Here is a 24,859-nt window from a genome sequence, read left to right as displayed (position 1 = left end):
ACCCTGCCTTGAAAGAGACCGTGCCTTTCACAGCAGTTTGGGAGGTGGTAGAGTCTTGGAACCGAGTTTGCCTTCTGTAGAAGAAAAATCTAACTTTTGGGTGGACATTTTGCAACCCTCCACAGTTTCTGCAGAGCCATTGCTTCATTTTAATGAAGCTTTCCTACACCCCTTAATGGCTAAATTTGAGAAACCCTTTCTTTGCCCAGCAGTCCATAGACCCATTGCTATATGCCATAAAGTGGTACCCAGTGACTCAAGCTTTTTTTCTTTTTCTTCCTACCTACCAGTTATCTGGTATTTCAGATGCAATACTAAAAACAGAACTCAGATGCCTTCCTAAAGGCCTCTCCGGATAGACCTAAAGAAGCTTGATACCTATGGTCACGAAGTATTTGCCTCCGACAACTTTGTTCTACACACATCTAATTGAACCTGCCTTTTGGACTGCTGTCAGTGTTTTTTTAGGAACTGGCGAAATGCACTGTTATCATTCAGCAAGAACACATGAAGGAGGTAGTCGCAGACCTGGCGAGTGATGATCTGAAACAATCTAAATAGAAACTGAAATATGCCTTTGATTCTGCAGACACCATGGACTGGTTAGTGGAAGCTGGCTGTTGTGTTACAGCATCACGTTTAAATGCGCTCCACTTGATGTTTGGGGGTATGTCCAGGCCGCTCTTATGGATAATATGCACTTTAATGGAGAACTGCTATTTCGTGAGCAAGACAACTTGAGCGTATGACTTCCCCTCCTAGGCATGGCAATTGCACTACACTGTCAGTAGTTTGGTTGTTACTCTAGGGCTGTGCAGTGCCATCATCATCAACCACTCAGGGGATATCACTACTTTCGAAGTAGGGGTGGAGCTATAAGGTATCTGCAGCAGATCCAGGCCCCTTCTTCCTCTGCAATCGTTGTTGCGTCTAATCCCCTTCTCATCACCATCTTCCAGGAGAAGGTGGGACTTCTATTTTGTCTCCAGGAGGGTCTGATAGAGATTACTACGGGTCACTCGGCCATCCAGCTGATACTCTGAGGCCATGACTTTCCCTTTCTATCTTCCCTGTCAGATAACCCCCTTCTTCAAATTGTGCTTCAAGTCTCGTACTCTAGTCTTCAAAAGAGGTCCTTCCCGACTGGAATAATAGGCCGCAGAGTTAGTGCCTCTGAAAGAGAGAGAAACTGGATTTTATTCTCTTTACTTCCCAGTGCCCAAGAAGACAGAGGCCTCAGGCCGATACCTACTAAAGATACTGTCCTTAAGACATGAGGCTGGCGATGAGTGGGTTCCAAGATTTAGCCAGGATCATACTTCACTCCCTGTCATTACCTATCTAGGCATGCCAGATGCCGATAACAATATTGTCATTATAAAATTCCTTCTTACAGTGCCACTATCTAGGAGAGGAACCTGCTCACAACGTGTCCTAGAGAACCATGTAAATTGTTTAGTTGACTGTCAATATGTCCAGTAGCACAGGACCGCAGGCTGTAGGAATGTAATTGCAGGTGAATCTACTGAGTGTGATCTCATTTTTGCCTCCGAAATGTGTTGCTCACTGCTCTTTTTAGGTCACAAGCAATGTTTGGAGGCCACACTCGGATCCATAACAAGTCATTCTCTCATGAAACACCAGTACCATTACTACCCCTTCATGTGTCACAAGTAAGAAATTCCCAGTTCGAGGGCGAGCGGATGGCCTCCACTTTTGCTGTGGAAATGAGCGGATGCTGCCCACAGCTACTGGCAGATTTACTGCATGTTGACACTGTCATTATGAAGGAGAAAGAAAATTGTTTTCACTCCTGCTCTTGCAACATCGGCCGGAGATTTGAACAGCCCTCCTGCTACTGTACCACCGTATCGCCTTGTGCATCTCCCCTACCCACACTATTGTTGAACAACTACTTGGTGTATATTCACAGCTAAATGTTATGTTATTGTGCTGTCTGGTACTGAACTGAGTATGCCATTTTACAGTAATGCTTTTAGGGCACATACAGTCCAGTTGTTTAGCCTAATTGATGATGAAAATGAGTAACTTGTGCTGTTGTGGTAATCTATGCACTTGAGCCATATGCATATTTTGTTTGGCGCATAAAGTATTTTAAAGAAAATATAATGCTTAAATGAGTGCTGCTTATTTTTTACTGTGCTCCTTATGTGATTTAAAATGTAAATTCGAATTTGCGAAGTAAAACCTGTTATGAGGTAACTCTTTTCTTCTTCTTTTTAGAGTAAATGCATTTAACCTGATGACCGACAACATGGAGGAAGTGAAAATAAATGCTACTATTACTGGTGCTAAACAAAGCGTTCTGGATAACAACGACTTCAACCCTGTTGAGCCACATAGCATGCTACCTAGCAACCCTGAAGCAAGTCAAACATCATTTCACAAAGACCATACCTTAACTCTGCTTGAAGAATTACCAAGAGACAAATCTGAGAAAGCCTTAAGCGAAATCCCATCTACTCTATTTATACATGCTGGTGCTCCCACTGTGTCAAGTGAAAACCTCGCCTTACCTAAAGGAACTGTTAATGGACCAGTTTCACACTCTGCTTTACCAACTTCGAGCGTGAATGCAGAGAGTGTTTCATTAACTACTGGACAATCCTCTGGTCAGCGCACAGATTCACATGAACTCGTCCAACCTACGTCAGATCAGCCACAAATATCAAATCAAGTATTATTTTCTTTACCAGATCTACCAAATACAAACATCCTGTCCCATTCCATAAACAAATTGCCTACCTCTGATTCATTTTCTAGTTGTGAGAAAGATATGGGTGATAATTTGAAAACAGGTGGTTCACTTAAACCTCAAATAGAGCTATGCCAGGATACCAAAGTGGAGCTTGTAAAAGAGGAAGGTGAGAAAGGCGACAAGTCACCAGCAAGAGTTCCTGAGGCTACAGCCACTTCCATTTCTGAAAATGATGGTTCACATCAAGATCCCCAAGAAGAGGTTATGCAACTTCCTGTGAATGATGAAGCAGCAGATAAGCCTCCAATTCAGTGTGTAGTTAGGACAGAAAAACGGAGGAAGAGAAAAATGGATGTTAGCAAAATTACTCGATATTTTCCTGAGGAATCCTATAATGATTTAAATGATAGTCCAGAGAAACTGCAACTAATGGATGTTGAGAGTTCGAATCTGAGTGATGAACAGCAGTTGGATATGGCACAAAGCTACACTTTAAGCAAACTAAAATCTGAACCAATATTTGATGATTCTGGAGAATGCTTCCCAGATGAAACAGTAGATGAATTTGAGGACTACATGTTCAGTCCCATTAGTTTTATTGATGATGCATCGCTTATCCATGCTAATGATTTTCCTTCAAATACCTTTAATGAAGGTGACCATCCCTTTTATGTTTCTGCTAACAGTGGTGACCAAGAACCCTCTTTTTACCCGTGCACCAAATGCAATGTGAATTTTCGAGAAAAAAAACATCTGCATAGGCACATGATGTATCATTTGGAAGGTAATAGTCACTTTCGACATCTAAATATTCCACGACCTTACGCTTGTAAGGAATGTGGAAGGACATTTCGAGATCGTAATTCTCTTCTTAAGCATATGGTTATTCATCAAGAAAGAAGGCAGAAATTGATGGAAGAAATTCGAGAATTAAAAGAACTACAGGACGAAGGGAGGGGTGCGAGATTTCAGTGCCCACAATGTGTGTTTGGTACTAATTGTCCCAAAACATTTGTTCAGCATGCAAAAACCCATGAGAAGGACAAACAGTACTACTGTTGTGAGGAATGCAACTTCATGGCAATAACAGAAAATGAACTTGGGTATCATCGAAGCATTGTCCATGGAACATCTGTACACAGTTCAGTGCTTAGCAACGAATTGTCCCAAAGAAAAACTCAAAAAAACGTTTTAGAAAAGTCAACGTTTTTGCTGCCGTCAAAAACGACTCCTGCATTTATGTGCAGGCTTTGTCCCTTTACTACTTCTGCAAGAAGTATTTTAAAGAAACACATGGAATACTTGCACCCTGCATCAAGTATGGATCAATTTAACAATCATGTTATAATAGAGAACAGAGAAAGTGACATAACCAGCGAGCTCTTAGATTTCGGGAACCAGACTAAGCAGTTTTTGAAACAGACTGCATTTCCAAAGAATTCTGTTTCAAAACAAGACCTCAAAAGAGCATTTGGATCAGCTTCCCAACTCAGCAGTTTTACAAAATTGCACAAAATGCAAAACAAATTCATTCAAAAGACCAGGAAGGAAACTTCGCAGGAAGAGAGATACTTTCCACATACTTCTCCAAATAAATCACTTTTAATAAAAAATGACCAAAAACCTAGGTATTTTAATCAAATTGAAAAGCAAAAATCGGATCTCAGATTGAGTAGTGCCTACTTGCATAAACGAGATCAGCATGGTATGACTAAAAGCCCGAGTCACCTATATGATTTCCATTTGAAAAAAGAAGAGGGGAGGCCTGTAAATTCTGTACATTTATTTCCCCCACAGGGTAATAAGCAAAACAATGGTATTATTCTAGATTCTTATAATCCTAATACAAAAAAGGCAGATTTTTCTAAAGATCGACGTGTTTCTATTCAGAACATTAAAACAGAAAATCTAGATACTGAAGATGAGTTAGACAGTTATTCGGATTTTCTTAATGACATGACAGTTGTTGTACTACAAAAAGTTGACCCATCAGGAAAAAAGGATAATTATGACACAGAGGATGAAAGTTCGTGGGATAATGTGGAACTCTCTGATTATGCTTCTAAGGCCACTGAGAATGAAACCTACAAAAATAGTGCGTCAAAAACTAATTTGCTTCCTCTGTTTAAAACCAAATTGAAGGACCAACGTGCGGATCATGAAACCAACGTGAGCTCTCAGAATAAAGATGATTTTTATTTTGAGTATTATGATCATGATGCGGAAGGCAGATTTGTTCGTGCATTACACGAGGGCGAACAATCGGAAAATGCAGAAACTGCGTTGCCAAACCATAACTCAATTTTTGATTGGTCAGATTTGTCTCTTGAAAAAAAGAATTGTCCCTATTGCCCTGCAATTTTTGAAACTGGTGTTGGTTTATCAAATCATGTTCGTGGACATCTGCACAGAGCGGGATTAACCTATGAAGCTCGACATGTAGTGTCTCCAGAGCAGATAGCGACAAATGACAAAATGCAGCATTTTAAAAGAGTTGGAACACCCATTAAACGAATTAGAAAAGGTACGTTTGATAAAACTAGCCAATTACATGGTTGTTTTTTTATGCAACACCTGTCGTTGTTTCCAAATAGACAAATGTATTGGTGGTTTTATTCCATGTTTGTGACTAGCAAGCAAGAATCAAGGTAGTTGATTTGACAGAAGTAATGTTTGTAGAGTACATATATGTGCGTATGCTGGCACCATAAGCCATATTGCCCTTTCAGAGTTGCTCATTCTAATATTGTGTAAATAAATACATAAAAATGTTTTCCTGTGAATCTTTCAGTCCGTCTAAAACATCACTTGCTTGTTCTAAACAATTAAGCTCCTAGTATCCATCTTTAATAGAGAATTCATATTGTTTCTTCCACAAGTACAAGTCTTTTTTTTTTTTATTTGCTCAGTTTTTTTGACTATTGTTATTGAGTGGCGCTTCTTGTTTTCTCAACCATGCAGATACCCAACATGTTGAGCTCCCCCCCTCCCCCCAACCCTCACATCCAGCTTTATTTATTGTCCCCTTGTTCAAAAGCAGACCAGACCACATTTGAAAAATTCTTATTTGCGCTTCATTTATGCCCTGTGGTATTTTGAATGTGTACAGGTGCCCTCCTAACTAGACTCCACTTTGCCTTATCTCCGAAAACGTAGGGTTTTCTAGATGTAAATGTTTATTTCAATACACCTTTTCAATTGAGGGGCGCCAACAAACTATGTAGAGGTTGTTGTTGTTAACTTTTAACAATTGAATAGTCTCTAAAATCACAATAACCAGGTGGCTCATTATTTTAAACCCCCTCAACTCATTCCTGTATCCTGTATGCCGACCTCTCTTCTGCCCCCAGTCTGCTATAATGACACCCTCCCTCTCTGAAAGGAGTCCTCAAAATTCTATTTCTGATTTTAAGAAGGTGGGAAGTCTCCAAACTTCGTATTAGCAGCATCATTTTTCATGTGAATGTTGGCTTTAATAGCACTTCCTTTCTTTTTGCATCTTTTATTCAGTTTTTGACTTTGTCAATGTGGATTTCACATTATAATTACATTTTTGAATTGCCAATATTCCTGTATCAAAATGCATAATGTTCATTGCTTTTGTTCACATGACCACAACCTAATTTTTTGCTTCATAGAAACTGCCAATACTTATTTTACTCTCTGTGAAGCACATCCGAGGAGTGTAACTGTACTAGTTGTAATCCAATAAATATTCTTACGGCATAATGCTACCATTTGTGTTAGGTGCTGTGAAGCAACATCTACAGAGGCCAGTAGCTACTAGCTTATAGGAAGATGGCCACAAATAATGTCATGCCTAATTGCTTCAGACTATTTTGTTGATGCGTGGTTGCAACACAGGTCTTATTATTCTAGAATATAACTGGATTCATTTACATCTTCCTTAGAGATCCTGTTCAGCAAAGAAATATCTGGAAAATCCATCTGCACCTCCACTTCCAAACTACCAATTACCTGATTAATATCCTAATTGTGTGCAAGCTGAACCAGTCAGAATCACACTCCAAATGGACTTCTTTATGTAGTCATCACTCTTCTCCCTCTACATAAAATTCACATGCATGCTCTTTTACCTCTTCCCACTTTTCACTATGGATACCAAACCAACCTGCCAGCCAAACACAGGGTACTGTCTACAACGTTTAACTTAGTTTATAACGCAGTTCATTCCACCGTGGTCCCTAAATCGATGAAAACAGTGTGACACATAATGCGCTCTGTTCCTAACCAGCCATTTCCAATCTCTACCCAAACCAATGCATCTTTCTAAGTTTAGATCTTTCCAACTACCCCAGCTACCCTTCTAAAATGCCCTATCCTCAAAACTCTGGATAAAACTCTCCGTTCATGTCTTCAAGTCTGTCCTCAAATTCCACCTCCTGAGGCTTGAGTACCGGCACAGATGATCACCCCCAGCCTCACAACTCACAAGATTCCTTAAACTCTGTTCTCATAGCCTCAGTATTGTAATGAGAATGTTCATGTCGTGTTTTTTCGTTCTATCATTATGTCTTTGCCTCAGTCCCCTTTAGCTATGCTTGCTTGACTGTCACTACAGCGCCTGTATCTACTTTGGCAATCTTTTCATTGGCAAGTATTCTGCGGCACCCAGTAGCCCATCATTGTATTCTTTACTTGTAAATTACCTTAGCCTCAATACCTTCAACTTATTATAGCTTTTACATCCTCCTCATCCAATGATCCTTAAACATGGTTTCTGATGGTTACAACTACCTGTAGATTCCTCACCTTATGAATTCTCCCAATGCACAAACATTCATTGGAAATTATGTTGTTGTTCACTGCTCTCACACCCACTCACTATAGATATATTTCCAAAGAGGATCACTGATGCCAAATTGTTCACTTTTTAAAAATGGTTTCCATAGAAATTTGATGGACCCACCTACACCTCGTGGTACATGCTTTTAGCTACTCTTTCAGTGCCTACAGTCAAGTCTGATAACCCCCAGTAAAAAAGATAGACAGCTGTTTTGTAAATGCTATCTCATGACTTGTAAGAAAGAACATAGAAATGCCCTTTAAGGTGGGTTGGAGCACACCTATATGCTACATGGACAGTTGTCTGCTGTTAGATGAAGCCAGTTAATCTGCCCCTCACTATTGCTTTATAACTGCAGCTCTAGCGACAGGTCCGCCCACAGATATAATGTGATGGATTTCTAGAGGTTTTTGTTCTCTTACAGTCTGGGGTGTCAAACTACATGCTCCAGTATTAGATCTTTCAAGGATTCACATGTTTGAATCATTCCCCACCGTTGAAGTGGGAGTCTCCCACGCTATAATTATAAAGTAGTACTGTGTTATACATATGTCAAACAGTCTGTAAAGCGATATATCTAGTGGACAATTCACATTGTTCAAAAAGAACTAAACTTCAGCCATTCGGGCTACAGGACCTTCTTAACCCTGGGGGCTACCATTCAGATGTTCAAGTGCATGTCGCTTGATGGGAGTCTCCTTGAGTTCTGCTTAATTTTCTTCATAAAAGAGTTCATCTTCAAGATTTTACTCCTACAGCAAGTAATATTGGGAAAGTTTGCAAGATGTATATTCAAATAATGACTGAGGAGAAGGTGATTTACAGGATGACCAAGTCAAGGGATCAGAATGGGAAAACTATCTAGCTCCCATTTCTTGTCCACCTGCTCCTTAACTGGCCTGCTCTCCACAGGACAATCTAATGTGATCAACTTGAAATAGTGGTGGTGTACTTCAGAGAGGGGTTTTGACTGTCCAAGTCAATAGACAGGAGTATGTGTATTGATTGGGCAGAAGTTGTATGCTGCTACAGAGTAGGTGCTTATCTTACAAAAGCTGTAATCATTCATTTATCAAGTTGCTTGAGTCAGAGCTCTTTGTCAAGTTTAGCTGTTGTGTTACGTCAAAGCTTGACCTTAAGTTTAACCATATGCCACTGCCATTATATGTCTTCTATATAATTATGGTATTTTCTTCTCTGGCAGCAGCACAGATGTGAGGAGGGCAGTCATGAGGAATGTGTTGCTGTATTGGAGTCACAGCCTCCTCCCCTCTGTCTTTCTATTACCAACTTCATAAATACCATAAGACAGCACTTCTTGAGAGAATGGTGTGTTCAATGGCATGTGTGACTGCAGATACACATCCACTGCATATTCCTGCCATCTAGTGTTGGATCCGGAGCTGTGCAATTTTTTTTTCTTTGAAAAAATGTTTTGGGTCATGGGATCGAGTGACTCCTGCTCTTGGTGCGCATCGGCATCGACTTTTTTGTTAGACTGTTTTCGACGTGTGTTTTTGCTCCGGTTCAAAACCTTCTTCCTGTCTTCACTTCTTCAACGGTATTGTTTTCACTCACCCATTCCTATCTAAGTGCTCGTCTTGAATCATCAGTCTGGACACCAACCACGTGCCCTCCGGAGTATCTTCGCCCACCTCAGGCCTACCTCACCACGCGCCAACTATGCCAAGCTGATGGAATGAACACTGTCTTGTTTCTGTCCTCGGTGCCACTCTTAGTTTTCCAGTCACTGACCAACATCTAGTGTGTAACCTGTGCCTCTCCCCCAATTACCAGGAAGTTACCTGTGACGGCTGCAGATCTTTCGGGTCAAAGAAAATGCTTTGGGATCGAAGGACGCGTCGACTGGAAATAGCGCCCAAGGATCTGGATAACACCCCAGATATCTTTGGGGAGGAACACGCCCAAGAGGAACCAGAACAAACGATAGATGCCTTCTCTTTCCAGGACTTCTGTGACTCCGATGTGCAGTCAGACATCGAAAGCCACAAGGTAACATCTGCACAGCCCGTGAGTTCTGTGGCCCCTCCCACCCACTCCAAGACTGTGAGGGGAAAAAATAACGTTCTGGAGGTCGCTTGTCCGCCACTGCCACCAGGCCATGCCTGGATCCAAAAATCAGTTTTGGCTGCCCCACTCTCCAGGTCTGCTCCGAAAACAGCCAGGACAAAGCTATTGTCTTAATCTTCGACCCCTCGCACCTCTACCTGAGACATAGTTTCTATCTCGGTGTGAACTTCGTTTCCGAGCCGACCGCCTCCACGTCAGTGCTGATGAAATCACACTTACCGAATCCTTCACTGCCGAAATCCACAGACCTAAAAACCTCGGAGCAGAAACTCCAGTCAGTCGTCAGCTACACCTTCTCTCGTGGAGCCTATTTGAGAGACTATGGGCGCTCGTCAGTGCCGCCTCCATATACAGGAGGGTACAGGACTCATTATTGCTTCTCCTGTACGGCTAAAGAAGAAATTGTTTTTTCAAGAAGCCCTGGACACCTCTCCACCTCCAAAGAAAAGCACCAATGAAAAGGCCAGCTGCCCATCTAGCAGGCATTTTCCACCTCCTCCTCTTCCTCCTCCTGATGTATCTTGTCCCCCTCCTCCACCTTCCTCTCCTCCTCATTCGCCTGCCTCCCTTACTCCAGTAGATTATACCCCTCAAGGATCCTCTTTATATGTTGTGGAAGATTTGGGTGGGGCACAGCATGACCCAGATCCCTTGGACACTTATGGCCCTGACCCCATCTTGTCCAATGACCCGGACTTATACCCTGCACGCCTCTCACCACCAAAGGACACTACTTCTTACCAGCGTTACTGGCTAGATATGACTGGGCTCACTGAGATGAAATGGAGGAGCTCCTCCAATTTCTCCCAGATGAGCACTGCAAAAGAGGGCAACAAATTGTTGCTGAAGGTCAAACAACCTCAAATAATTCTTTACAGATACAACTGCACATGGGATCAATAAAAGTGTCCTACTAAGAAGGCACGTGTGGCTCCGCCGCTCTGGTTTCAAACCAGAAGTACAGCAAGCGGTCCTTACTATGCCCTTTGATAAGGAGCATCTTTTGGGCCCACAAGTGGATACTACCCTTGAGAAGGTAAAAAAGGACACAAATACAGCAAAGGACATGGATGCTCTCCAATCCCCCACACTAAGGAGCACTTTTCGTTGCCCCACTTTCAGAGTAGCCTACAGAGCCACATCCTCCAAGGCATCTAATTCCCAATCCATACAGCCTCTACCCTCCTATTTCAGAGGTTTCTATAAGGGGCCCTACAGAGGCAACAATAAGGGCAGAGGTAAGAGCACCACCTTCCAAGGCTCTTCCTTTACGTCGAAGCAGGGACTACTTCCATCTTCCCTCTGCACATTCCATACCTGTCGGGGGATGCCTCCCAAACATTTATTTAGAATGGGTCAACATCACCATGGACCAAAGGGTCTTTTCTCTTATCCTACAAGGTTATTGTCTGGTGCTCATTACCATCCCTCCACATACTCTAGGAGCTATTCTCAATACAGAATTGGAGCTAGCATACCCCAACCGCCTGAGGCATTTTTTTCTCCAATGTTATGATAATTAACGCGCATAGTGCGCTGACGTCATTACATTGGCTAATTTAACTTTCACTTCTTCGGTGCTCAGGGCATGTCTCAGCCCCCCAAGCACCGAAGCACACAGAAGAGGTATTGTTTGAAAGGGGCGAATCTTCCCTTTCCCATGGTACCTTTCCCAAGTGAATCTCTGCATGGGGATCTCCCAAGGAGGGTGATTCCCCACGCAGATATCCACTCCACTAGACACCAAGGATTTGTTATTGTTGCAGGGAGTGGCCCTTTAGGCAAGGGCCGCTCACCATATTTGGCAGTGAATATTTATAGGGTTTGGGGCTGCCCAGCATGGGCATGGCTGTGACCACCCCCAAAAAAGGGGAAAAGACTCCCTCTGGGGAGAAGTGGGAGTGGAGGTTGCAGCAATTACCACTATCTACCACCGCCCCCCCCCCCCCTTCCCCCCCCCCCCCCCACACACACACACACACAGGGGTGGTGGGGTGTAAACCCACTAAACACCAGGGATTATTTTTTTGTTTGTAGGGTGGGGGCTGCCTAGCCAGAAAGCCCACTAGACACCAGAGATTACTTTATTTGTGGGCTGGGGATGCCCAGCATGCCCATGTAATCACCCCCCCTCCCCCAAACACCAAAAAAGGAAGCACTCTTACTGCTAGTTCTCCCCACCCCCTCAAAAAATGGGGAAACAGTCTTTCTGCTCCCGTGCAGACTAAAGAATCTCATCCCAATGGCAAGCAAAAGGATATTTGATTCCTTTGGGTATTGTTTTTTTTTTACAAATGGTCCAGGAGAGTTTGGCTTATTCCCAATATCATCCCACTTGCAATGATGAACAGCTGCATTTTTTGGGCTTGGGCTTGGGTAGGCTGCCACTTGGAAAAACCTACCAGACACAGCTCTGAAAACTAGACGTCTGCGGTAGTCCAGAGTGGTGTGCTTTGCATTCATCCCTCACCATTTTCTTACCCAAAATGCCCTGCAAACCTCTAATTTTTTTTTTTTAGTTCAACACTTAGTTTCTTTGAGAAAAACTTGAAGGATCCATGCAAATGACCCCTTGCAGAATTCAGATTTTTGTCTAGTTTTGAGAAATGTATAGCTTTCTGGGATCCAACATGGGTTTCACACCCGTTTACTCCACGAACTGGAAGATGGTTAGTTGAAAGCACATAAAAATAGGAAAAATGGGCTATCTCCCAGAAAAATGACAAAACTATGTTAGAAATTGTGGTTTTCTGAATCAAAGAAGCCATTTGCAGGGCAAAAGAGACACTTTTTTCCTGCAGCACTTTTTTCACATTTTCCCCCTAAAAACAAAATGTAGCTATTTTTTGGCTAATTTCTCAGTCCCTTCCAGGGGAAACCACAAACCCTGGGTACCTCTAGAATCCCTAGGATGTTTATCTATCCTTGCCAAATTTGTATCCTTTTTTCTAAAGTTGACAAAAAATAATGGAGGCCTAAGCACTAACTACCTCGGGTCGCCAAAAAAAGGTTTAGAATGGCAGGTAGGAGGTCTAGCAGCAAAAGCGTTAAATGCACTCAAAACCACTTTCCACACATTTCACTGGATTGTTTACAGCTTCCTACATATTCTAAATGACTATCAAAGTAGTATGCTTGTGAATGACGAAATATAATTAATATCAGTGCATGGCTGTTATAAATTCTTAAACTAATGGCCTATCTAGGTAAGACAAACTTTTCCCTTTAGGTCTGGCTGGACAGTGCAGCTATTTAGTTAGCCTGGTTTTAGTCATTTCCACCCCATTTTGCCACACCTGCTCTTGGGAAATATTGTGTAGTTGGCACTCAAAGGGCTCTACTCCGCTGCCGTAGTGCGACTGTTCCGAGGCTAGTCCTGGCTCATAGTTAGTTCCCTGGGCCTTCATCATTCCCAAAACCGATAGAGGCCTTTTGGAAGGAAATATTGCAACATTTGAGGGTGATGATGGCTACCTTTAAGAACCTTGTGGCCCCAGGAGTTATAATGGTCGCCAGTCAGGCTCCTGCCATCAAGTTCGACCCCCACTGCCAACTGACCCCATTGGGCCTCTGTCTGCTCTCTGCCAGCGTCAATCATGCTTCCACTCTTGTGCCAGAGCCGTTGTTTACTCCCCAGCGTAGACCCCAAACCCATTGGCACTGATGCCAGATACAATTCTGATATCCCAGTCTGGCCCGAAGCTGACATCAGCCCACTCCAGGCCTAATTCTTGCTGTGAAATTACCAAAGGTGGAGCCCCAATTTTGGGTGAGTCCAGCCTTTTCTGTGATTCTAGTGTTATAGTGGGCTTGTTTGGGTCTGATCCTGGCACCTTCCAATTGTTCTCAATTGGTCCGCATGACAAGGTGGACAAAATGCTCTCCCCTTATTACACTGATGCTTGCCTATATTTAGATCTACAGAATGTCATGGTCACACTTCGGTGTTAATGGAACTCCTGGGTAATGGAAATTCTAGTTCCTCAGATACTCACGTGGACTCTCCACCAGGGCTTCCCCTTTTTTCATTGTAGTAATTCGCAGAGCAGCAGAAGTGTTAACCCTACATCTGCCTACTATAGAGAATAAGGTGAACCTACTGACAAATCCTGCATTCTGTGCCTGCTACTTCAGAGCCCTTTCTGCCATTTAAAGAGGCCCGGATGGAAACCTTGATGGGGACTTGGTCCAAGCCATGTTCAACTTCCCCAGCAGCTACATGTCATAGTTTGCCCTCTAAGAGCAGGCATTTTGACTGAACGAACTCCTGAGAGCTTGGTAGTTCAATCTTCTACTAGCAATGTGGACCACAATACAGTTCCTACTGTTCCACCATTAATACATTTGGAATACAGTCTCCACTAGCTTGAATTGCTATGAGCAGAGTTTTTTGTTCTGCCCAGCTGACGTGCTATAAATTCAGATTGGTGAGTGCTGAAGATCATTTAGCGAGGTTATGCCCTCCCCTTTGCATTCACTCCTTTTGCATCCACTCCTAACACTATCACACTGGTTTTTGTTGAAACTTCAATGGATTACACCTCCATCTTTGTACAGGACGTTCTGTCACTACTATCCAAAGGGACTATATCTAGCATTCCTGACGTAAAGAAGGGCAGGGGATGCTACTCATTATTTATTAGTGTCCACAAAACTATAATTATTGGTGCACCTCAATGACTGGTGATGTTCAGCTTGCTGCAGTCATTCGAGGGTAACCTGCAGATTGTGGTCGCCTTTCTGTCATTCCAGGGGGTTTCATACAACAAGCCAAAGTCCTAAATGCAGATTACATAGAGGGTTCCCTTTATAGGGGCAGTTTTGGACACAGTTCCATTCAAGGCTATCCCCTCATATTAATAGGGTATTAACCAGAAAGAACATTAACAAAGGTAAGTAAACTTGTTCATAAATGATACCTTGTATATTCAAGTTATATTTCCCCTCTTTGGCATTTATGCTTTAATGTGGGATCCTGATCATTTGAAAGCAATAGTTACCTGCAGTATGTGTACTAAAAGATTTTTTTGTAACTTGAATGTAGCTTGGTAACACTAGATCTCAGTAGAGTGAATTGGTCATACAGTGGTCTTACCAGAGAAAGGAAGAGACAGATTTAAAGATATGATTAATTACCAACATCTATTGTGAATTGAACTCCTAGCAGTGACGGAGAGCAGCAAAGACTGTAGTGGGCAGTATATGTGTTGGTCTCGTAAGAGTGTTTGAGCGCTGTCAACATAAAGTACTGCCTTTCTGCGACAACATCTTGTTTGGCCTGGGGACTCTTACTGTGCAGGTCACTGCAAACCTTCTGAATTATGTGGCACGATGTGCTACTATGTTGTATATGTCTTATAGCTTCTCCGTGGAAACCCTGCATCATAATGCCTTTTCTTCCCAGTCCATTCCAAAAATATAGGAGTCGTGATTGTGTTAGCACTAGGATTCAGGTGAGTCTGAGTGCTAACTTCACTGGTCCTACAAAGTGCCTCTTGTTCCTTTTCTCAGATAAGGACCTTGTAATCTTTCTGCACTCTTGTTCTGATAACCCCACTTTTTACAACAGCTTTACTACCCCCCAAAACACTCTTTGACGCCTCTAGGACTTTGTTATTCGAAAGAAATTGAGTGAAGACAAAAAATGTGGGTACACATGCGAAATTGGAGCTGGACATGGTAGGGCACTACATGCACTCGGGTTACAAGTTTATTAACTCAATTCATGTTTTACCAAAGTAGGTCTGTGATACAGCATGGTGGCCTTGTCATGCCGCATGTTTGTAGGAAGGTTGATTTAGGAATAGCAGTGCAGTAGCCACTATGGTGAGTACTTCCTACGTTTTCTGTGGTCTTGCTGAAATTAGCATGCATCGCCATTCAGTTGTAACTGAGCAAGTAGGAGGCAGTGTCTTAAAATTGTGCTGTTTTTGTTTTTGTCTGGTTACTTTTCAGTGGTCACTTATAATCGACATGTGCATCTTCATACTGGGCTATTTTAAACACGTTTGCTCCCTTTAAGCTCCTTCATCCATTTGATCTGGGCGCATACTTGCATTATTATTTTATTGTTAGAAAACAAAGTAACATTTCAAACAAATGTTATTCGTAAGGCCAAATTGTAGGAGGCTGGCCTGGCTTATAGTGGGTACCCTGTGGTACAAAATCCAACTTGCGGATTGAATCTTCTGACTCCTCCATGTTTGCTGTTGATTTTTTTTCTTCTGAAACCCCACTCAGTCTTTTTTAATACTACACTGCAAGTTACTAGAAGCTTACAATGCGGAATACTACCTTGCATTGTCTGCTTTGACCTTGCCTCATTGCATCTGCAGATTTCCATTTTTCTTCCTCTTACACTCTACCCTATTCTTTGTCTGAGCTAGAGTTGACGTTTGATATTTTTACTGGTTAATTTTAATTATCTTGTTAAGCACGGCTTAACAATTGGGTAGAAGATTCTGCAATGGTGGTGTTTTCCATCTGATTTTTTTCGTGTCCAACGTATTGAAAGTCTAGGTTCATAAAAAATATGTATAGGGTCACTTTTATTTCTATCAGCCAAGGCTTGAAATTTTGTTTTTATTTTCAATCGTCTAGATTGAATTGCCTAATCAAAGCCATGGTTAATGGTAACAATTGATTCCTTTTTTTCTGGATTATACTTGCAGTGAGTAACATAATAATAAATATCCACCACTGGTACACCTCTAGCCAAGACCGAAGTGGCAGACTTAGCCCTAGTGGAATGGGCTCTAATACCCTCAAGAGGAACCTTCTTTGCCAGTGAATAACAGATCTTTATGCAAAGAATAACCCACCTGGATATGGTTCTCTTATGGACAGCATTGCCTTTCATCTTGCCCACATATCCAACGAAGAGTTGGTCATCCACACAAAAGTCTTTTGTTCTTTCAATATAAAAACTCAGAGCTCTTCTTCGGTCTAGTCGATGAAGTCTTTCTTCCTCCTTTGAAGGGTGGGGAGGAGGGTAGAAGGATGAAAGAGTAATAGACTGCCCCTATGGAAGGGAGTGACAACATTAGGAAGGAAAGCCGCCCTGGTTCTCAACACCACCTTGTCAGCATAAAAGGATGTAAAGGGAGGTTTGACACTAAGAGCCTGGAGCTCACTCACACTCCTAGCAGACGTGATAGCTATGAGGAAGACTGTTTTCAAGACTAACCGCCTCAATGAACAAGAATGCATAGACTCAAATGGTGAACCAATTAAAAAAGTTAGAACCAATGAAGCATGAGAAACAGAGCGGGAGGAAACTTGTTAGTCAGGCCTCTCAAGAACCTGACAACTATAGGAGATTTAAACAAGGAAGGTTGATCAGGAAGGCACAGAAAGGCTAACAGCGCTGATAAGTAACCTTTCACAGTTGCAACTGCACAACCCTTCTGTGCTAAAGAAAGGGCAAACAGCAGAACATCAGATAAATGGGCCTTTAAGGGATCAATTTCCCGCTCTCTACACCAAGTAACACATTTTGGCCATCTTTTGGCATAGACAGTTTTGGTGGAGTGTCGCCTGTCCGATAAAATAACATCCACCATTTTTGGAGGGAGAGAAAAAGAACTCTGATTGCCCCGTTCAATCTCTAGGCATATAGTTGCAGGCTCTGGAGGTGGGGGTGTAGAACCTGTCCCTGCAACTGCGAGAGGTCTGCCCTGTGAGGGAAACAGAGTGGAGGGCACAATGAGAGTTTGAGAAGGTGAGAGCTATTAAAATGACTTGGGCCCAGTCTTGGCGAATCTTCCTCAGAACCAGTGGAATCAAGGGTATGGGGGGAAACGCGTTAAGTAACTGGCCATACCAAGACATCTGAAACGCGTCCCCCAATGCTCCATGCACCGGATACTGAAGGCTGCAGAACGACAGGCAGTGCACATTCTCCAGAGTGGCAAACAGGTCTATCTGTGGAAAACCCCACATCCAGAAGATATGAAGAACCAGGTCTGGATGGAGACGCCACTTGTGATCGGCAGAGAAATGCGGACTAAGGCTGTGCGCACGTACATTGAGAACCCCTGCCAGATGGTTTGCTACAATGCAAATCCGATGGTCCTGCGCCCAGGACCAGCGCTGCAGAACCTCTCTGCAGAGAAGGTACCACCCTACTCCTCCATGCTTGTTGATGTACCACATCGCCATAGTGTTGTCCGTCAAGACTTGAACTGACCAACCACGAAAGGACGGGAGGAAGGCCTTGAGAGCCAGACGTATCGCTCGTAATTCTAACAGATTGATGTGAAACATCTGTTCCACTGGAGACCAATGACCTTTGATCTCCAGGTCCCCCTGATGAACTCCCCACCCTAGAGTGGAAGCAGCCGTTAGGACCGTGGCCACTGGAGGTAGTAGACAAAACTGCCTTCCTTGGGAAAGGTTGGTGCCCACAGCCCATCGTAGATCCACTGTAGCGTCTCTAGTGATAGTTATCGACTCCTCAAGATTCCATTTGTGTTGAAACCACTGCTTGCGGAGGCACCACTGGAGAGCCCAAATGTGCCAACGTGCATGGGCGACCAACAGCATGCAAGAAGCGAACAGACCGAGCAGACGTAGGACCTTGAGGACTGGAACAACTGCTCCATTTTGAAACATTGGAATCAACGCCTGAATGTCCTGTACCCATTACTGCCCTTATGAACAGGAGGCGCTGAGAGGGCTCCAGGTGAGACTTAGGCACGTTTACCGTAAAGCCCAGGTTGAACAACAACTGTGTTGTCATTTGCAGGTGATGCAGCACAATCTCTGGGGACTTGGCTTTTATCAGCCAATCGTCCAGGTAAGGGAAAACAGCTACTCTTTCCTTCTGAGGTTTGCTGCAACCACCGCCATCACCTTCATGAAGACTCGAGGTGCGGAAGTAGGACCAAAAGGAAGGACCGCAAACTGATAATGTTGCAACCCTACCACAAACGGGAGATACTTCCTATGTGACTTCAGAATGGGGATATGAAAATAAGCATCCTGCAAGTCGACGGACACCATCCAATCCTCCTTGTTCAATGCCAGAAACTCTTGCGCTAGAGTCAGCATTTTGAATTTCTCCTGCTTGAGGAACCGATTCTAAATCCTCAGGTCCAGAATGGGTCTCAATCGACTATCCTTCTTGGGAATCAGGGAATATCTCGAATAGCAACCCTGACCCCTTTCCTGCTTTGGAACCAACTCCACTGCACCTTTTGATAAAAGGACTTGACCCTCCTGCTGCAGCAGCAGAAGATGATCTTCTGACCAAAACGAATGACTGGGAGGGATGGGAGTGGGAAACTCCCAAAAAGGAAGGGCATAACCTTTCCCCACAATACTTAGTACCAAAGAGTCCGATGTGACTAACTCCGACTTGTGTAGAAAATGAAATATCCTGCCCCCTACTTGAGAAGCTTGACTTAAGATTGATGGAAAACTAGGGCTGCTTTCCTTGTTGTGTTCCCCCAGAGGAAGAGGATGAGGCAGGGTGGCTCCTTGTGTCCTAACCCTACCCCGCCCTCTAAAAGATCTATAGAGAGGGTTGGCAGGCTGTTGAGTGCTGGACTAAGGCCTTCCATGATAAGCGGATCCATGGCCAAACCCCCTAAATCTCCGAAAGGATCTGAAGGGAGCAGATGCAGAAGCCTGTAGCCACAAAGATCTCTCAGTGGCCCTGCGGTCTTTGAAACGTTCTGAAGCAGAGTCTGCCTTGGACCCAAACAACTTTTCGCAGTAAAACGGGAGGTCCAATAAACTTGCCTGGACATCCGTTGAAAACCCAGAAGACCTTAGCCATGCATGTCTCATGGTGGCCACCAAAGTACCCATTGGCCTGGCTACTGAGTCAGCTACATCCAGACCAGGCTGGATGATCGGTTTAGCCGCCGCTTGGATGTCCAAAAGTAGCTTGGCAAACTGACCCTGCATATCCTGAGGCAAGTTAGGCACCACAGCTCTAGCCATGTCCATCAGGGCATGAACATACCTACCCAGCACACAGGTAGCATTGACTGATTTTAGGGCCATACTACAAGAGGAGAAAGTCTTTTTGCCTGCTTGCTCCATCCTCTTGGACTCCCTGTCCGATGGAGTAGCAGGAAATGAACCAGGTGCAGAACAAGCAGAACAAAAAGCCTGGGCCACCAAGCTCTCAGGAGTCAGATGTTGGGATAAAAATCCTGTCTCCCCAGGAACAACCCTGTACCTCCTTGCTACAGTCCTGGACTCCGCTGAAGACGTAACAGGCTTTCTCCAAATGTCCAAAATAGGCTCAGTAAGAGCATCATTGAAAGAGAGCAGTGGCTCCGCCGAAGTGGAGGAAGGATGCAATACCTCTATAAAAATGTTTCTTTACTTCCGAAGGTAGCAATGGAAGCTCCAAAAATTCTGCAGCTTTCTTTATGACAGTGTTATAGGAAGCTGCCTCCTCCGTAAATTCACCCGTGGTCGAAAGATCCCACTTAGCGGAGGTATCCAGTCCACTAGCGGAGTCTATACCCTGAAACTCTCCCAAGGGCTCACAAATCTCTCCTTCCTCCAATAACTGTTGCTGGAATTCTTGCTCTTCCAAGAGCCTCATTGCTCTCCTCCTCGATCTCAGCCTGGCCTCCAACCTCGGCGTCAACAGAGTTAGCTGACGTCGACGATGCCGGCTTCAAGATAGATGGACGTGGCACAGGAAATGAAGGAGTTACACTCCGTCCCGACCGGGACCCATAAGGGCCGTCTGCATCATTTGAGGCGACGTCATTGGCGCCGAACCAGCACCCTCAACCTGATAGAAAGGCACAAACGGAGCTGACTTATATGGAGCCGGCGAATCCAAGGAGAACGCTAATGGACCCGTGGGACCAGCCAGTGCACCAGCAGGGGCAATAGCTTTATTAAAAATGCTGAACATAGCATTTAGAAAAGTCGCCAGATCCGCTCCTGGAGTCGGGAAGGCAGGAAACATGTGTTCGTCTTGCGGCGCTTGGGTCGGATCTGAAACCACCGGCTCCTGAACCAACACAGGTGAAAAGTGAGTTGGAGGACTCGCTGGGGACTTGACCACCTCAATCATTGAATGCGCCGGAGAAGCCTGAGGACTCTGAGGTTGGGGAGTAACAGCAGGACTTACCTCCCACGCCGTGCGACGTCATCTCGAAGGAGACCGAGACTCATCTCTAGAAGAATAGCGTCGAGAATCGTGCCGGCGCCGCTTCTTGTGTGATCTCGACGACTTATGAGATGAATAGTCCCTTGTCTTGGACCTCTGATGACTCTTGTGTCCTCTCTTCGCTTTTGCTAAGAAAAGCTTAGCCTCTCTTTTAAAGCCTTTGGATTCATCCTCTGGCAAGACAAACACCCTTCCACGTCATGATCTGAACTCAGACACCACAAAGTCTTCAAGAGGGTCCGTGACTGACATACGAACCCACACTCACGACAATGCTTAAAAACGGATTTCTTAGGCGAAGACATTGAAACAAGTACAATAAGACACCTTCGAAACAGTAGCTGTACGAGAGCTAGGAGAAAACCGTTAGCATCAAATGCACGGAAAAAAAGGAACTTGACGTAAGCACGCCGGCGAGGACCTCTTATTGCCACGTTCACGTCAGATGGAGTTGTGTGCGGAGCTGTGCAATTGTGATATCCTCATCGACGTGAAGAGCTTGGAAGAAAGTTTCAGCCGAATGCTGGCGCATTGGGAGAATTCATAAGGTGAGGAATCCACAGGTATCTACTGTATCCACCAGAAAAAGCATTACCAAAGGTAAGTAACTTGTTCGTCGTTGTCAGCACAATGAGTTATGCACATGTCGGCATGTTCATAGCTGCCAAGGTTTCAGATTGCTATGTGTGACATTTTCATAATTTCAGTATAATTATGAGTGATATTTCAACAACTGAGTGGCACTTTCTCGTTAGCAACAATCAAGCAATGCGCCTGGGTCACAGGCTGCCAGGACGCTTTTTAACTTTAAAAAGGAACTGACACTGAGCAGTATAAAATTTAATAGCTGAGCGGATGCCTGGCATGGGGTCCTGTGCGCAGCCTGCTATAACCTGAGAGTTGTACAAGTCTACAACCAACCAGTTTAATTTAACATTGCGTTATTTGGCACAGAAGTGTTTACTTAGAATACCTTATTACAGCAACGCTTGCTGAGTCACTTACTTAGTGTTGATCATCATGACTCTGAGCAGCTTGGTGGGCTAGGGTCAGGTCCCGGTCGCAGGATCATGTGCAGCTAGTTACTTAACTGTTGCGGTGGTGCCGTGAGCGACCCGGCGACCAGCTGAGCTGCTACCGCTGCACTAGTTGTTCATGGCGACTCTTTCTGGTCTCACCCTGCCTCACTGACTCACAGTCAGCCTTGTGGGTCTGGGGTGAGGTTGAGTCGCCAGGCGCGGTGGCAGGCAGGAAGATGATTCCATAATTACTACCAGCGGCAACGAGAGCTTTCAGCAGCCAGCTAGCCAGCACTGTAGGTTACCATGGCGTTTGTGTGGCGAGGTCGGAGGAGCTGCAGCTGCGCACCTTTCTGATTTGCCCAAGCAGCAAAGCCAAAACTGTGACTCATCCTCACCTTAGCATAGTCTCACCATTGGGCACTGACTGTGACATCAGTTATGCACCTTTGTCAGGCCTGGGGATGTCTCACATACATTGTAACAGAGTACTTGCAGGGCTGCAAGCAGATATTATGACAACCCCCTTAGCCTGCCTGAACTCGAGGAGCACGCACCGCACTCAGCCACTGCAGCCTACAATCATGATGGTGCCTTATAGCAGCGCTCCGCTTGACAGCTGAGGAAGGGCTATAATGCGTGATAATATATTTCAGTGCGGTGATGCAGACCATAACACTAAAATGCATTAGACTAACGCCTCATGCGTGGTACTTGGCAGGGCTGCATGTTCATGATATGGATTTATATTTTTTCATTTTTTTTTTTTTATTGACCTCGCGATTTTTGACTGCCCCAAACTGCAGAATGTACATTTTTATGTACCTATGTTTAGTTCTGCCACCAAGCATCAATCGATGAATATCTGCTTGACCTTTTCAGGGTACTTTTTTATGTAGTCTGTGCTAGCCACTCCTCCAGGAGCAAAGTTAATGTCTTCAATTGCTTCGGCACCCCACACAGCGGTAGTAACTGCTGTATAAAGCCTACAATACAGTGGGTTCCAATACTGCTGCATTGATGTTGTGGGGTGCTGGAGATTTTCCATGTAAATTCCCTTCATCCTACTGCAGGAAGATTGGGAAACGTTAAAGCTCCTAGCATCAGAAGAAACACAGCGATCTCAACAGATATTGATGTTAAATATATATGTGTGTGTGTGTGTGTGTATATATATATATATATATATATATGTGTGTGTGTGGGGCAAAGGAGCGCCGCACCACTGGCTCTGCCAGAAGCAGACAAATAAAACAATAGATCATTTTATTTGTCTGCTTCTGGCTCAGCCAGCAGTACAGGGAGGGGTGGAGCAGGGCAAAAGGAGGTGGGAGGAGGGGAGTGTGCACCTAGGTGCGCATGTGTGTTTGGCCAGCCATCTCAGGCCGGCCAAACACATATGCGCACTTAAACTGCAAAGAACCCAGGGCTGTGTGCTCAGACCAATCCTGGCGCTGCTTTTGAGCAAGGTTTTGCATGAAAGCAGCACCAGGATTGGAGGGGGAGCCTGTGTCCCACTAGCAGTGAATGCTGGGACTCCAAGCGGAGAGGAGCGCAAGGCGGCAGGGATGGAGGCAAGGTGAGTTATTATTTTTTTTTATTTTTACCTGGCTCCTCCTGTTGCGTTATGCGGCTTATATGTGTGTGTCTATCTTCAGGCTTGATTAATATCTGTAACTGACCTGTAATGTGGCATTCTCCAGTTTTTCCATAGGATATGTGTTTCCAAGCACGAGCAAACTGAGAAATAGTCCAGGCAAAACAGACACAGGCCCTCTAAATACACACCTTCTCCCTTACATCTACTGACCACACACTGGTACCTTTCTCCACTGCAGCCAAAAAGTAACCAATTATAACTAATAGATCACCAGACTAGGGACGCACCGGCACAAACCTTCCTCAGACACAACACAGTCTACTACAATAACATGGGGTTCAGCTCACAAAGTTGGGCCTCAAAAAGTCATAAATCTTCTCCTGTCGGATTTTCTCATATGTCGGAGTAAATAGCTCTCTTTTGGAGGAATTGAAAAGAATACCAAGATGACTCAGTCCAGAAGTGTCCAACATTTCATATTTACTCATACGGATTTCAGTGAGGTGAAGAAGCCAGAAAAGTAAATGATGCAGAAATCTGCATTTTAATTTATATTTTTCGTCCATAGGGAAAATATTTGCCTTCTAAAGAAAATATTTCCCTTAGAAAGTAATAAAGTAATGGATGTGTTCTTTCTACTACCACAGAAAGGTACTTACTTCAGTCCCTCAGAGCTAAACATTAAATTTGCATTCAAGGTTGTGAAGTGCGTGCAAAATGTTTAGCTGTCAACTGACTTCAGCATTTCAAATCATACCATGCCTCGTCCACTGAAACCTCCATGTTTTCGTTTTCCAGCCCCCCACAGTCCTATGTTCACTGTGTTGGAGAATCTGCCTACTTTAGATTTCCACCATCATTAACTGCACATTATAAAGTTCCATAAATGCTGATTCTGTAAATAAGAGTGAGGAATTTACAATCATAAGTTACATTTTTTTTTTTGTGTGTGTTGTGTTGTACTTTTTTATTTTCAGATTCCAAAACAACATATATTCGAAAACAACATACGAACGGCAGGTGATATGTCATCAAGATTAGTGCACATCATACATCTTGTGGTAGAACCATGTAGAAAATGTCATGCAGGTTAGCGAAGTGTCTCCGTTTAAAACATACAGCAACTACGCAAATAAAGTAAAGAGAGAAGAAAGAAAATAACCATGGTCCAATAATATGATTGTACAGTAGTGCAGCACCCCAACACAATAAAACAGGGACACAGTGATATAATAATACAAAAATAATGATGCATGACCACAATACTTATAATAACATAAAAATATTCTAACATCATAACATACTGACTTTCTAACATTCCCCCTCTGTCCCTCCTCCGGCCCCAATAAAGGACACGTATATAGATACTCCCAACGAAACCAATTGGCCTGCCACACCTCAAAGTCCCATCATTAAGTGTCTTAAAGGGACGGGAAGCACTATGATGTCACATGAGGGGGACGAGGTGTGAAAGAAAGAC

General features: G+C 43.9%; 1 protein-coding gene across 11 annotated transcripts in view; it reads left to right on the top strand.

Annotated features, from left to right (window-relative positions):
- The window catches only part of ZNF644 (zinc finger protein 644), a 641,487-nt gene that overhangs the window by 285,296 nt on the left and 331,332 nt on the right, over nt 1-24,859 (top strand). For all 11 annotated transcript variants that reach the window (XM_069232338.1, XM_069232341.1, XM_069232340.1 and 8 more), the window contains one exon: nt 2,245-5,243. In XM_069232338.1, the coding sequence (XP_069088439.1) occupies nt 2,264-5,243 (2,980 nt within the window). In that variant the 5' untranslated portion in view covers nt 2,245-2,263. The remainder of the gene's footprint in view (nt 1-2,244; nt 5,244-24,859) is intronic.

This window comes from Pleurodeles waltl, chromosome 4_2 (assembly GCF_031143425.1).
Source record: "Pleurodeles waltl isolate 20211129_DDA chromosome 4_2, aPleWal1.hap1.20221129, whole genome shotgun sequence".
NCBI classification, from domain to species: Eukaryota; Metazoa; Chordata; class Amphibia; order Caudata; family Salamandridae; genus Pleurodeles; species Pleurodeles waltl.
Note: the sequence above shows the minus strand (reverse complement) of the source record. Positions and strands in the feature narration are given on the sequence as shown.